Source organism: Triplophysa rosa, linkage group LG8, assembly GCF_024868665.1.
Source record: "Triplophysa rosa linkage group LG8, Trosa_1v2, whole genome shotgun sequence".
Taxonomy (NCBI): domain Eukaryota; kingdom Metazoa; phylum Chordata; class Actinopteri; order Cypriniformes; family Nemacheilidae; genus Triplophysa; species Triplophysa rosa.
The window spans coordinates 11,204,999-11,220,786 of record NC_079897.1 but is presented as its reverse complement, the minus strand read 5'-3'; the positions used below and the strand labels follow the sequence as shown (position 1 = coordinate 11,220,786).

The 15,788-nt window shown below is 40.0% G+C and overlaps 1 protein-coding gene across 1 annotated transcript in view; it reads right to left on the bottom strand.

The window, feature by feature from the left end:
* Window positions 1-15,788, bottom strand: part of LOC130557649 (lysophosphatidylcholine acyltransferase 1) — a 67,098-nt gene that overhangs the window by 32,923 nt on the left and 18,387 nt on the right. Inside the window, exon 2 of the mRNA XM_057339613.1 lies at window positions 7,579-7,718. Within this exon, the coding sequence (XP_057195596.1) occupies window positions 7,579-7,718 (140 nt within the window). The remainder of the gene's footprint in view (window positions 1-7,578; window positions 7,719-15,788) is intronic.

Here is a 15,788-nt window from a genome sequence, read left to right as displayed (position 1 = left end):
CAGAAAATTAGAATATTACTTAAGACCAATACAAAGAAAGGATTTTTAGAAATCTTGGCCAACTGAAAAGTATGAACATGAAAAGTATGAGCATGTACAGCACTCAATACTTAGTTGGGGCTCCTTTTGCCTGAATTACTGCAGCAATGCGGCGTGGCATGGAGTCGATCAGTCTGTGGCACTGCTCAGGTGTTATGAGAGGCCAGGTTGCTCTGATAGTGGCCTTCAGCTCTTCTGCATTGTTGGGTCTGGCATATCGCATAGATTTTCTATGGGGTTAAGGTCAGGCGAGTTTGCTGGCCAATTAAGAACAGGGATACCATGGTCCTTAAACCAGGTACTGGTAGCTTTGGCACTGTGTGCAGGTGCCAAGTCCTGTTGGAAAATGAAATCTGCATCTCCATAAAGTTGGTCAGCAGCAGGAAGCATCAGAAGCGTCTCGCCTGGGCTAAAGACAAAAAGTTATTAACATTAACATAGCTTAATTATTTGTTAGATTCACCCACCAACAGAACGGTACGTTCAATGACGTCCCGACGTAATCGAACAGGTCCTAATGCACTTAAGCCAGCGAAATAATTCAAAGAGACGACAACATGGCGAAACGGTTGGGAAAGAGAAAAGTTGAGGGTATTTAACCAAAAGTGGACAAGTGATTGTTTTTTTGTTCAGTGCAAAGAAGTGGCTGTTTGTCACATCTGTCAAGAAGCAGTGTCCGTGTTCAAAGAATACAATCTAAGCCAACACTTTGAAGCCCGCCACAGAGAGTACGCAAGCTTGCAAGGCCAAATGAAAGCAGACAAAGTGTCGAATTGTTGTATTCTGCTAAGCTGATAGGTTTCTACGCCAAACCCAGTTAAACTAGTCATCCGTTCGAGTCATCGAACTAGCATCACGACTGACGGGGCTCCTAGCATGATTGCTCGTCGTGGGGACTTATCGGAAGCATGAATAGATAAATGGAGAAAAGAGGTCTCGCCCCCAATTTACCAGTTCACTGCCTGATTCACCAGCAAGCACTCTGCTGCAAAGTTCTGAAGTGGGAATCGGTCATGAAGGTGGTGGTGTCATGTATAAACTTCATCAGAGCAAACGGACTTAAACACAGGTAGTTCCAAGCCTTTCTCTCCGAGCTGGAGTTTGCTCATGGAGATGTGCTTTACTACACAGAAGTCAGATGGTTAAGCTGGGAGTTTTGAAGCGTTTTTACGAGCTGCTACCTGAAATCCACGCATTTATTCTGAAAAAGGGCAAAAATGTACCAGAACTGATCAACGTAGAATGGAAGCGGGACTCCATGAGTTACATGACCACGCTAAAGAAATCCGCCTTTTCCAGAACCCTTTTGCTGCCGACATTGACAAAGCCCCGCCTTATTATCAGTTTGAGTTTGCTGAGTTACAGAACTGTGATGATGAATTCTATGCTGCCCTCCCTAACGAGACATACCCAAACATCAAAAGGCATGCAATGAAAATGTCTACACTTTTTGGTAGCACGTATATCTGTGAGCAAACCTTTTCATGCATGAAACTGATGAAAACTCCAATGAGATCAAGACTCACTGATGAACATTTGCATCAGTCTTTGAGACTGGCTGTGACAGGAATGGAACCTGATATTGGACTTCTCACCAGACAGAAGCAAGCCCACAGTTCACACTAATTAATATGCATAAGTAAATGTTTTGATTTCGATAGCAATGAATATGAAAAAAGTCATTGTTATAGTAAAAATACTCTTAATAGGCTGCTATATATCCCAAGTAATGCTCATTTGTCTGTATGGTGCATAACAAAATAATAAACTATTCAAGCATTAGGAGGAATAATAAATACATTTTAAATCATACTGCAATCTCCACAATAATACTGGTAGTTACTCTAGCCCAGCGGTCTCCAACCTTTTTTAAACCACGGACCGGTTTTGTTTTAAAAATATTCACACGGACCAGCTGGTGGGGATGGAGGAAAGTACAATGAAAATAATTATTCATTACTGTGAATAAATAACTACATATTACGTACTTATTTATTTAACATTTAATTTCCATTCATGCCAACTGCGTAAAAATAAAACATCACAAAGTCAATTTAATTTAGTTTAAATCGTAAAACTTCGCCCCATTCCAACTTCATACAACAACTAAATAAAAAAATTACAAAGTCAATTTAATTTACATTAAATCGTCGAACTACGCCGTCATTCCAACTTCATACAACTTAATAAAACATTACAAAGTCAATTTAATTTACATTAATTTGTAAAACTTCTAAATATAACGTTACAAACAAAGTCTTTTACCTTTTACTTAACTCAATTAATGGGAGCCTTGGGCTTGTTTCCCTGCAATAATACTGTCCAAACGAGGAGAGATGGGTGACAGTGAGACGCGAAGTGTGTTGCAAATGTCCAGCCTGCTTCGTAACTTTGTTTTTGTTGCTGTCAGTACAGAAAACCCTGCTTCGCAAAGGTTTGGACTTGGGAAAGGGAGTAAACATTTCAGAGCCTTTGCAGCTATCGCTGGATATTCCGCTTTTAATTTTATCCAGAAGCCTGCAAGGGAGGATGTCTGAAAAATGTTCTTTAGTCCCCCATCATTTGCAATTTCAATGAGCTGGTCCTCATCATGAACCGACGTGGATGATTCGTGGGGCATATTTGCAAAAGGATCACAAACCCATTCTTTTCCGATTCTTGGATCACTCGAGCTTGGAAAGTAACGTTTAAACTCTACTGACAGTGAAGCTATGTGGTTACAGATCAGCTGGGAGAGAGATGGCTGAGGGTTCTTCTTTCCTAAATGTCCAGATAATGTTGGAAACATGTCAAATGTACACCTTGGCGCACGCTGTCCCCAGAGCTGCAATTTAGCTTTGAATGCAGACATTTTATCTGCCAACTTAAAGACAGTTGTCATTCTCCCCTGAAGGGACAAATTGAGTTCATTCAACGGGTTGAAGATGTCACACAGGTATGCAAGTTTACCTATCCATTCGTCATCACCAAGGTTTGCTGCCAGTGGTGACTTTCTTTCTGAAAGAAATATCTGTATCTGCTCTCTGAACTCGTAACCTCTCGCCAAAGATCTCCCCCTAGAAAGCCACCTGACTTCTGTGTGTAACAGAAGGCGTTTGTGTTCTGCTTCCATTTCTTCGCAAAGCTGTTCAAAAATTTGGGAGTTGAGGGCATTTGCTTTGATGTGGTTAATTATTTTAACAACATCATTCAGTACAGAGTGTAGTTCTGGTGACATTTTACGGCTAGCCAGCATTTCCCGATGTACGACACAGTGTGTAGGTTCACATTCAGGGGCAACTTCTTTAACCCGGGTAGTGAGGCCGGACAGTCGGCCAGTCATACCCGCAGCTCCGTCTGTGCATATTCCAACGCAAAATGACCAGTCAAGTTTCCCTGATATGTAGTCATTCAAAGACTTGAACATTTCTGCCCCAGTTGTGTTAGTTGGCATTGAGCGCACACACAATATGTCCTCGTGCACATCGTCTTGAAATATATATCGCACAAAAACAAGTAGTATTGCCTTTTTGTCAACATCGGTAGATTCGTCGACTTGCAGTGCATACCACGGTGACTCGTTAATCCTTTCTAACAATTGCTCTTCGATGTCATGTGCGATGTCATCAATTCTCCTTGTGACAGTGCTAGCTGAAAGAGGAATCTGGCCTATTTTGTTAGCTGCAGTTTCGCCAAACATCTCACGGCAAATGTCTTTGGCAGACGGCAAAATCAATTCCTCCCCAATAAGGCTTTTTAGCTTTAGCGATACGATCAGCCACCAAGTATGATGCTCTCAGTGCAGCTACGCTTGTCGACGTAGTGGCTTTCAGCAGTTGCTGTTGCCCTATTTGTTCACGTTTTTTTTCATTCAAAGTAATCAAAGGGTTTGTTTTTCAGTGCTGGGTGCTTAGTTTCAAGATGTCGAAGCAATTTTGAGGGCTTCATTGACTCATTCGCTAATTTATCTTCACATATTACACACATAGGGCTTGGAGCTTGTGAGCTGCCAGTAGCGACGAACCCATAATTTAGATATGAATCGTCATATTTTCGGTTAAAGGTGGCTTTCTTTTTCCCCTTTTTCTCGTAGGTAACGTTAGCTGTCTCTGAATCGCCATCACTTGGTCTTTTCTTACCTCCTCCACTAAAGAAACCTTCGAGCGATGTTTGTTTGGCACTCAGTTTAATTCTGGTTGAACATGGAAAGTCTAATCATTGCTTAAAAAACGCTCCCTCTGTGTAATTTTGAACGGTCGCTCTTAAAGGGCCAAGGCATAATAAAAATATACAGTGGCATAACAGGGATTTTTAGCACATTCTTGCGACACGGCAACGGCTCTTTCATGGCCCAGTACTGGGTCGTGACCCAGGGGTTGGGGACCTCTGCTCTAGCCCATGTCATTTTCTGTTACAGACCGACCCGGCCCCCTGTTAAAGAAAGAACAATTATGTGGCCCTCACAGCAAAAAAAGTTTTGACCCCTGGTTTAAATAATTGCAGTTTCAGAGGCTTTGATACATTTATTAAAAACAAGAGATTAATTAAGCTGCTTTTACAATGCACACGACATTCGGACACGGCTATCAGAGTTTGGCCCCTAGTGGACATCGTAATGAACTTTCAGTTTGATCATATGGCGCTTTTCCACTGCATAGTATGTCACAGTACGGCGCAGTACAGCTCACTTTTGGGGGGTTTTCCACTGTATACAGTACCTAGTAACTGAATTTTTTTAGTATCACCTCGGTTGAGGTTCCAAGCGCACTGTACCGATACCAATTTGTGATGTGTTTAGTAGGGCTGGGTGATCAATGGGCGTTCGATTCTTATGCTCTCAGTTTCTCAATGAATTACGGTTAAATGCCGCCTCATCTGAAAGCCAGAGGGCGCTCTTGCGCAGAAACTCAGAATATGGGAAACAGAAGAAGAACGATAAGTTCCAGGAAATGCCAATGGTCATATTCTATCGCTGTTCTTCAAACCTTTTCAGGTATTTTCATGATAATAAAGTATATTTATAGTGATGATGTTTGACGAGGGTTGCTTTTTCAAATGCAAGTTATAAACGACTCAATCTCATAGTGATTTTAAATCGAACAGACGAGCAGTACTTCCTACTGATCAAAGAGCCGTAGTTCATGGAAGAGCTGTGCATAAAACACAGAATCGATTTCAGAATCGATTTAGACATGTATAATTAGCGTGAATCCCGATATATATATCGCCCAGCCCTAGTGTTTACACACATATCACTGATTGGTCAGAGAATCATCGTTACCAGCGTCATTGGATTTGAACACGAGAATATTAATTTTAAATTGTAATATTGGCAGTTCATTAGGCTTTCCTGTAGCTCAGTGGTTAGAGCATAGCCCTAGTAGTGGTGAAACGGATCGCAGTTGATCCGTGATCCGAACGGATTGTGCACTACGGTTCAGAATGCATGTGACCTGCAGATTAAGCTGTAAATTAATCAATCAATCATAGAGTAAAAAGATAGTTTTAGCACACGCGTTCTCGCTGGCAACGCCAAGGTCATGGGTTCGATCCCAGGGATTGCATATACTCAGAAACAAATGTATAGAATAATGCAATGTAAGTGGCTTTGGATAAAGGCGGCTGCCAAATGCATAAATGTCAATGTAATGTAAATGATGCAATTGAGACCATTAACACTAGGGATGCACCAAAATGAAAATTCTTGGCCGAAGCCGAACATGATGTGAAACACTTGGCCGAAGGCTGAATAATACCGAACACGTTTTTTTGCATTTCTTCTATTTATTATGCTATTTTTTTCACTATTGCACAAACTGAATAGTCAAAATGTGCTTTTTATAATTTGTCTTGCTTTTCAATAAAATACGATACAACTTAATCTAAAATTGAGCAAAACAAAGTAAATTCAAACAAAAAATTGAGCCCTCTCCCTTCATGAATAGCCTATATTAATTAGGCCTATAACTGACTGCTAAAAGAATGTAATGTAAGTTACTCTGTACTCCTACAACAAAACACTTCATTAAAAACTGTCATTCCACATTAGGCCTATAAACTAAAAATACGAATAAAACTAAAACTGTTGGATTATTATAGGCTACATTGCAAAATGATTTGAGAAAAAAAAACATCCAATGCAAGCAATTCTGACTGATGCTGACTGACAACCATTTCAGTTCACGTCTCTCCTCCAAACTCCGCCCACAAAAGCTGACTGTTCTCTCAGGTGCACTCGTGGCCAGGATGCACAGAACATACTTTGACAAGTTGTTTAGTACAGGGAACTGTGTGCACGTGACCACTGTATGATGTCGCGAGCGGCGGGGCTACTGTCAGACAGCCCGCTTCCGTCTGAAGTAAAGTTACCGACCGGTACAGACGCTTGCATTCGGAAATTTACTTACAAAATAATTTGTAATTCCACTCACTTTTAAGCGGTACTAAACTGCAGTGGAAAAGCAAACTGAGCACAAGTGAAGTGAGCTGTACTGAGTCGAGTCGTACCGAGCCTAACCATACCAAGGATCAATAATTTCCACCTCGCACACAGGGATTTGATTGGAATGCATTGAAATACATCACTTCCGGTTGGCGTGACATGTTTATTAGTAGCTCAAATTCAATTTTTAAAACGCATCCGAAGCTCAGATAGGATCCATAAATTTCGCATCTCTAGATATACTGTATATCTAACGGCTGCAGTTTGTCGTGTGCAGTGAAAAGACGGCTTCAAAGGATAGTTCACCCAAAATCCACAGAGGCATATTTAAGAACTGTTTACAGTCATGAAAATTATCTGTGAAACCAATGAGTCCTATTACTGTTTTTTTTTTTTTAAGGAAAAACATTCCAACTCCCAACCCTATGTTAAGTGTACTGGTCTTAGTTTTTCCCTCGTGGTTTGAAAATCGGTTCGAGTCATTAACCTCTCCATGAATGAATTAGAGGATCTCAAAGCAAAATCACCACAGCAAAGACAATCAATAAACAATGTAGCATGAGATAAGCCACAGTGCAGTATAAAATACGTTTATACACCGTTTTCACTATCAAACATGGGAAGGTGCCACTTCTCACAGTTTATTTCTTAATACACCATATACAATATTCAGTAACACTTTAGTATAGGGACCAATTCTCACTATTAACTAGTTGCTTATTAGCATGCCTGTTTCTAGCATATTGGCTGTTTATTAGTACTTATAAAGCACATATTCTACATGACTATATTCTACTTCACTAATCCTACCCAATACCTAAACCTAACAACTACCTTACTAACTATTAATAAGCAACAAATTAGGAGTTTACTGATGCAAAAGTCATAGTTAATGGTTTATTAATACCGAGAATTGGACCTTAAAATAAAGTGTGACCCAATATTCTGCATTCTGTTTTCCAACTATTTGTTTAATGCACTAGATTTGCTTTATTTAGTTATTGGCACTCAGAGTTACATTTATGTCCCAGTTTCCTGCTAAACCATTTCCCCCAGGGACAAATTAATGTTCTCTTATCTCTTTGTGTATGTTTAAATAGAGGAAGAGAAGATCTCACTTTCTCCATAAGCACTGTGGCTCCACCGCGGACTCTGAGCGGCCCATGGTGGCGATGAAGGCAAACGGCCAGGCTAACAGCATCATGAACGCAGCAATGAAGAGCCGGATGGGAAACAGCGTTACAGTCATCAAACCAATCTGCAAAGAGATATGACAAGATTTAATGGTTTAAATTACATTTCTAAACAGCTAATGGGTGATTCAAGTTCAGGGTTAGGGTTAGTTAGTGATTTTGTGTTTCACATACGCAACAAGTTATTTAAAGAAAAGGAAATAGGTGGACATTTAAACATCTACATAGGAGATATATGGCCATATGATTCCCACGATGCGGAATTAAAATGTAATGAAATGCGTGTCTCTGAATGAATGATTTAAGTGGTTTCCTGTAAGGTATCCGTAACGTTCAAAAACACTGTAGTATCCAAGTCTCCTACTATAGTTATTAATAAGTAAATGCAATCAAGTACTTATGTATTTTTCACATGGACAAAAATATTGTTATTGCAACGTTAAAAAAACAGAAAACAAAGAATCCAGAAAATTTCAAATGGAAAAAAAACGGATTTTGGGAAAAAATAAAACAGATTTCATAGGGCCCTAAAGTTATGATTTTTTGTTACGATAAGATATGCCGTCACCCTGCTCAGACTAGAGCTGCACGATTCTGGATAAATTGAGAAACACGATTCTTTTCTTTCAAATTGAGATTGCGATTCTTTTACGATTCTGAATGATGACTAAAAGTAATACATCGTTTACTAGAGGCTCTGACAAAAAATATATATATTTGGGTATGTAATATGTAGGACCTTTGCTTCAAAATTATTACATATTTCATGGTTAACCTACAGTAACTATAGTGAGAATTTGTTTACAACAAATACCATAAGTAAACTAAAGGTTTTTTTTTTTACTTTAAATGCAAAAGTTTAACTTCCTAAAAAGTATTATTGCATTGAATCAACTTGTATATGAAATATTTATACTGTAAAACAAATTCATAAGGTGACACTTGCAAGGTGATTTGGTCTTTAGAAAGATTTATCAATTTGCCTGACATCTACAGACTGCTTGAAGGGGTCTTTAAAGTAAGACACTACTGATAAACATAACAACGCAGTATTATCTCCTGTAAACAGTTTAAAATAACCTGAACACATGAAATGCTGTGCAACTTGATGAAAAGCTCTAATAGCGCAGCTTCTCTATTAGCGTAAATACAGTGATAAGCGACACGCACTCTCGTGTGACGTGTTTTACCGTAATGACGGATATAACCACGAACTCGGATTTGTCCGCGCTACAAACTGCAATCGTTACTTTCATTTGAAAATCTGTCTAGTTAAGATGTGAAGCATAATAATTCAAACAATGTAACAATCCTGAAAGACAATCATCAGTTTTGTTGTCAGGCTGTATTTACTTGAGTGTTTCCCCTAGGTTTATGGCTTTGGGGGGGGGGGGGGGCTGCGGTCTCTATATATTTTTTGCGGACAATACTTTTTAAAATAATTAATGTTAAATCAATCAATCTAATGTTTTATCAGCACATTTACTTTATATTCTGATAGCCACAGTCTGTATGAAACATAGAAGGTCTGGTAACTGAGAAAATGTGTTGTAGGCTCTGGTGCTGAAGCGAAGTCCCAGTGGTCTATTTTAATATTTAAAAAAACTACTGAACAACAAAATGTAACAACTGAAATAAATATATCGAGACAAAATAGTAAAAACTCAACCTCCAAGTCTGTCCTATAAATTAGTACCAACCACCCCCCAAAAGAAAGGCTACAGTGTTTTTCACCTATAAAACAGGAAGATTTAATTAAACTTATTGCAACATCTAAACCTACAACTTGCTTATTAGACCCCATACCAACTAAATTATTAAAAGAGTTATTACCCGTTGCAATTGAGCCCATTTATAACATTATCAACTCGTCAATTAATCTAGGCCATGTCCCAGGACCCTTTAAACTGGCCGTCATTAAGCCTCTTATCAAGAAACCAAACTTAGACCCCAATGAACTAGGAAACTATAGACCGATTTCAAATCTCCCTTACCTGTCTAAAATACTAGAAAAAGTAGTGTCCACTCAGTTGTGCTCTTTCTTACAAAATAATGACATACACGAAAAATTCCAGTCAGGCTTTAGACCGCATCATAGTACTGAAACTGCGCTCGTTAAAATTACAAACGACCTGCTTATAGCATCAGATAAAGGTAACATCTCACTCCTAGTCCTGCTCGACCTTAGTGCTGCGTTCGATACTGTAGACCATAAAATACTTCTAGATCGCTTACACAATTATACCGGTATTCAGGGACAGGCACTACAATGGTTCAGATCTTACTTATCAGACAGACATCAATTTGTCCATTTAAATGGGGAATCATCAAATCTAACGCAAGTAAATTATGGATTACCTCAGGGATCGGTTTTAGGACCCTTGCTATTCTCCATATACATGCTGCCCCTTGGAAACATTATTAGAAAACATGGAATTAGCTTCCACTGTTATGCAGATGATACTCAGCTATATATCTCATCAAGACCAGATGATTCCTTCCAACTATCCAAATTGGCAGAGTGCATCGACGATATAAAGCATTGGATGACTTGTAATTTCCTTCTTTTAAATTCTAATAAAACAGAAATATTACTTATCGGACCAAAGACACGTGAGCAGAATATTTCGGATTATGACCTGCAAATTGAAGGCTGCACTGTTACTCCAACAAATACAGTTAAAGACCTTGGCGTTATATTAGACAGCAACCTGTCATTTAAAAATCACATCTCAAATGTCACAAAAACAGCCTTCTTCCACCTTAGAAATGTTGCCAAATTGCGAAATATTTTATGTGTGGCTGATGCAGAGAAGCTTATTCATGCATTTGTGACCTCAAGACTTGACTACTGTAATGCACTGCTTAGTGGTTGTCCTGCAGCATCAATAAACAAACTACAGTTAGTTCAGAATGCAGCTGCCAGAGTTCTAACCAGGTCCAGAAAATACGATCACATAACCCCAATGTTATCAACCCTTCACTGGTTACCCATTAAGTATCGTATTGACTTTAAAGTTCTTTTAATTACTTATAAAGCCTTAAACGGTTTAGCCCCTACCTACATAACAGAGCTTCTACCACACTACAACCCATCACGCTCTCTAAGATCTCAAAACTCCAGACTTTTGATAACACCTAGAATAACTAAATCCACCAAAGGGGGTAGAGCTTTCTCATACGTAGCACCTAAACTCTGGAATAGCCTCCCCGATACTATTCGAGGGTCAGACACACTCTCCCAATTTAAATCTAGATTAAAGACACATCTTTTCAGCCAAGCATTCACTAATACATAGCTAATGAACAGCAGCTACGCTAATTATTCTCTTTCTGTTTCTGCCCTCGCCTCGGGATGCCCATCCCGAGGTAGGGAGAGATTCCGCCAGACCCAGATGAACGTCATATGCCCATCCACAACTAGAGATTACGCCAGCTACATCTGAAAATCCCGTGCCATCCTCCTGCGAGAGCCTGCGGACTGACTGACCATCCAGCTCCATCCAAGGCAATTCCATCACCACCCAAGAAAAAGGCGACCATCTGGCCGGCCCAGCTCAGACAATTCCATCCCCAGCCGAGAGCAAAGACGGACTACCTGTCACATAAATGCTAAATTTACAATACTTGGTATTTAATGCTAAACTTACATCACACGACAGCAGTTTGAAGTTATGGCTGCACTCAGTGACTTTGATTGGAGGTAGCTGGGTGGGTGTTGTGGGGAGTGGGGGGGCTTGTTGGTTGTGGTTCGGGGCGTTTCATTTGTTGGGACTGTGTGGGTCTGGTCTGGTTGGTCTTGTTTTGTGGTCGATGTCGGACAACAGAGGAATAAAGTTAATTATGCCATTACTACTTTTCCCTGGTTGTTCCTCTGTTGTCTGTTGTTGATCACGGAATGGGACCGGGTTGGACCTGCACGGTTTCGGCGGGTGGGGCTTCCTGGGTCGCGGCTCGTGGGCTCTCCCTGTTCTTCGTGGACGTTGCTCGGTGGCTTTGGTCGGGGTCACTGAGTGCAGCCATGACACGTCAGAGGAGATCTGGCCCTCCCGGCTGAGCCTGGTTTCTCCCGAGGTTTTTTTTTCTCCATTATTCAGCATTGGAGTTTGGGTTCCTCGCCACAGCAGAGCAGTGCAGTGTTGGCTTGCTCACCGGGAGACTGTATTTATTTATTTATTTATTCATTTATTTATTAGATATTATTTATTATAATGATCTTGCTTGGTCTATAAACACCATGCACTGTGCTGTGTTTTACCTTTCTGTGTTTTTCTTATTTGCTCCTGTAAAGCTGCTTTGGAACAATGCATATTGTGAAAAGCGCTATATAAATAAAATTGAATTGAATTGAATATCATTAGCAGGAGTACTTACAAAGTTACTAACAGCCTTTCCATGCCATTCATACTAGAACTGATTCTAAATATTCTTTCCAATTAAAACATGATTCACAATGAAATGCTCTTAACATGCTGATTATTTATGCTATTAATATTATAAATGCTATATGTAGATACAAGACGTTATGTTTTCTAATCTGTCATAAACCTATATAGCAAACAGTAAACTGACTGACAGCTAAAAATACTTCATTACTGCTGCATTTTCGTTTACTTAAGCATTACAGAAAAAGTGTCCATTTATTTACCTGCTCTTGGTGTCTGCAGGTCTTTATACGCGACGTGTCTTTGGCGGGAGAAGCAGCGCTCACGGAGCGGAAAGGGTTAAAATGAAGAGCGTTTGGCGCTAAATAAAGATATTAGAGGATATAGCGGCAAAATATAATCAACATAAATGTCCCTGAGTGCGTGTATTGTGTACAACTCCGTTATGTAGACACGTGCCGCTGCTCAATTTAAACCACAGAAATAGTCTGTTTTTTTAATGGTTCATTGTGTCTTGCAGTCCGGATGGAATGAAGGATAAGCTGGGTGAAATCCTGTCATCCGGTGGTACTGTTGCTTGTCAGGGCAGGGCATGCGTATTTTCACCACCCTGGGAGCGTTTAAAAACGCAATTTTTTTATCTGCTTTCAGGTGGTTGACGCAACATATTTTCTAGGGCTGTGTATTGGCAAGTGCCTCCCGATACGATACATATCACGATAGATGGATCACGATACAATATATTACTATGTATTTCAATACGATACACATTTATGGTATATTGCAATACTTTAAATAGAAAATGTAAAAAGTAGAGCTAGAAATACAACATGCTGTGCACCACCGGGGGTTTTCTGTAAGGGTAAGTGTAAAAACATCCCTTACCTCTGCAGAGTGGCCATGATGTGCGATGCATGGACCTTTAGATCAGAGGTTTGGGTTCTCAAACTATGGATTGCTCCCCTCAAGTGGGTAGCACAGCGGAATAAGGTGGCTCATGCAAGTCACTTGGCTGTTGTGGTGCATTATGTTGTGGAGCTGCTCTTACAGTTCTACTCAGCTGTCATTGAATCCGTCCTCTGCACTTCCATAACTGTCTGGTTCGGCTCAGCTGCAAAAACTGACCTCCGAAGACTACAACGGATAGTCTGGACTGCTGAGCGAATCACTGGCACAACCCTCCCCAATCTACAAGAACTGTACTCATCCAGAGTGATTAAAAGAACTCGCAAAATCACTCTGGACCCCTCACACCCCGCACACTTTCTTTTAGAACTGCTGCCGTCTGGTCGGCGCTACAGAGCACTGAGCACCAAAACAGTCAGACATAGGAAAAGTTTTGCAGGCCATCTACCTCTTGAACAGTTAAATGTTCTACTGTGCAATAAAAACATGTGCAATACACAACTATATACTCATATTTATTATACATATGTTGTTGATATAATATTCAGCTATCCACATTCCCCTGCATAACTTGTATATAACAGTATAATCTGTATATAGCACATCTGTACATCCAATATACTGCCTATTGTCCTTTTGTCAATAGGCAGTATATTAATTTATTTTTTACGTTTGTTACCTGTGCCTTGTCACTTTTACCATGGCAGTCATGGCCTAATGGTTAGAGAGTCGGACTCGTGACCAGAAGGTTGCCGGTTCGATTCTCAGGGTCTTGAGAAAGGCACTTTACCCCTACTTGCTCCCCGGGCGCAGCAGTGATAGCTGCCCACTGCTCCGGGTGTATGTGTGTTCACTACTCTCTGGATGGGTTAAATGCAGAGGTCACATTTCGGGTATGGGTCACCATATCTGACAAATAGGTCACTTCACTTCAATAAAGCTCTTTCTGATTACAGTTAAAACAATGAACATGGGCCGTTTAAACCCCTGGTTCATCCGTGCTGTAAACGCGCTGGTGAAAGCACAATAACTGTCATTGTTACTTTTCTTACTTTTGGCCGTATTTATATGACATGATTTAAAAAAAATTATCGATAGTAGAGGTATCACTATCGATACACAAAAGAAAAATATTGCGATAGTTACATGTATCTATATTTTTGCACAGCCCTAATATTTTCCCACTCTCTGTCCGCTGGTGAAAGTGTGCTTACCTGTGTATGTGCGCGCACGTGTCTGTGTGTGTGCGCACTTCGGGTCGGAACTCGATACAGAGAGCAGAGGAGAATTGTAAAGGTGCGACCACGTAGAAACAGAAATTACATGCCGCCATGTAAATAAGATAAATAACATAATGCTATTTAGTTTGTTTAGTACGAGAACAAGGTATAGACATGTTATATAGGAAAGGTAACCTTAAATGACTTCTCTTGTGATCTAAGGCTACATAAAAAATTAAATTAACTTGACCTTCAAGGGGGGCGGGAGGTGCGGTTGGAGAGGTGGGGCGCTCTTAATGAGATCATGTGGGTGTTTGAATCGAGATTGCGATCTTTTAACGATTAATCGTGCACCTCTAGCTCAGACCAAACTGACACAGCTGATATCATAATTACGATTTCTCAACTTGTTAATACAAACTTCCCAGAGGGACTTCAACTCACCTAAACATTTGGTCTTATGACTATAATGCAAATAACATTTTCAATAACATTACATTTTTCAATTGAATAAATCGTAAATTAAATGAAAATCTCTTCTTATTAAACAGAAATTAGTTGACACAAGAAAAAAGCCAAAACTGTTAACTGCCCAGGGCTGCAAGTGTATTGGCTATATCCCAATAACCTTAAAATGCCCAAATATCTCAGTGTTTCCCATTCATTGACGAGACAATGACGGCACGCGCCATAGTCTCCTTTGTTCCGCCACAGTCTTAAAACGAGCCAAATTTTTTTTCTTATAACAACAAATATTTCTTTGAATTTTGTTGAATTCTGCACCATTGTTTCGTTGCTGTGAAATTGTTCACAGCTAGACGAAATGCATCCCCGAAATGCGTGGGAAGCACACACACAAACACATACTGTAGGTACGAATGCAAGCTCACTCGCTACTGTTCCAGCTTTCGCGGTTGAAACGCAGACACGCGAACTGGCCAGGATTTGAGACGCCACCAAACCATACTGAATACAACATCGTTTGAGGGAAGTAAAATCTAACAAATGTTTCAGTATTCACTGCAGTTATCCACCAGTACAAACATGATTTGATCAGTGTACGACTGAGCAAACAGATAGCATTACCTCATGGCGTTAGCATCATTATGTTCAGCTTCTATATTATTTCCAGCTAAAACAGCAGTCTGCATATTGGGACATTTGACAAACACCATTTCTGTTGTTTAAAATGAGCAGCGCATCTACACAACGGAGCTGAAGTCGAGTCCGACTGATGCATGATGGGCATGAGTCTGTTTAAATTCCCCCTTTAGCTTCGACTGTCGCAGTAGTATCTGATTAACAGTCCCAGCCAATTATAGACTGTCACTAGTTAATTTAATAAAAAGTCTAGAAAAAGCCTGTCCAGAGACAGAGTAAATGCAGGAAAATCGGAGACTGAATAACCTAAGACTAAGATCTTGGAACAGCATGCTCACACTGTTATTAAACATAACTATATCTTATCTGCAGACTACCGTTAAGGGTTTATGTCAATATTTGTATTGTTCTTATCAGCACTAGGCTGCATTTGCACACTGATAGCATTTAAAGGGACCAATTAACATCACTGGCACTGTGCGATTTGGAAGAGGTTCAGAATGCCTTGCCGGTTTTCACAAAG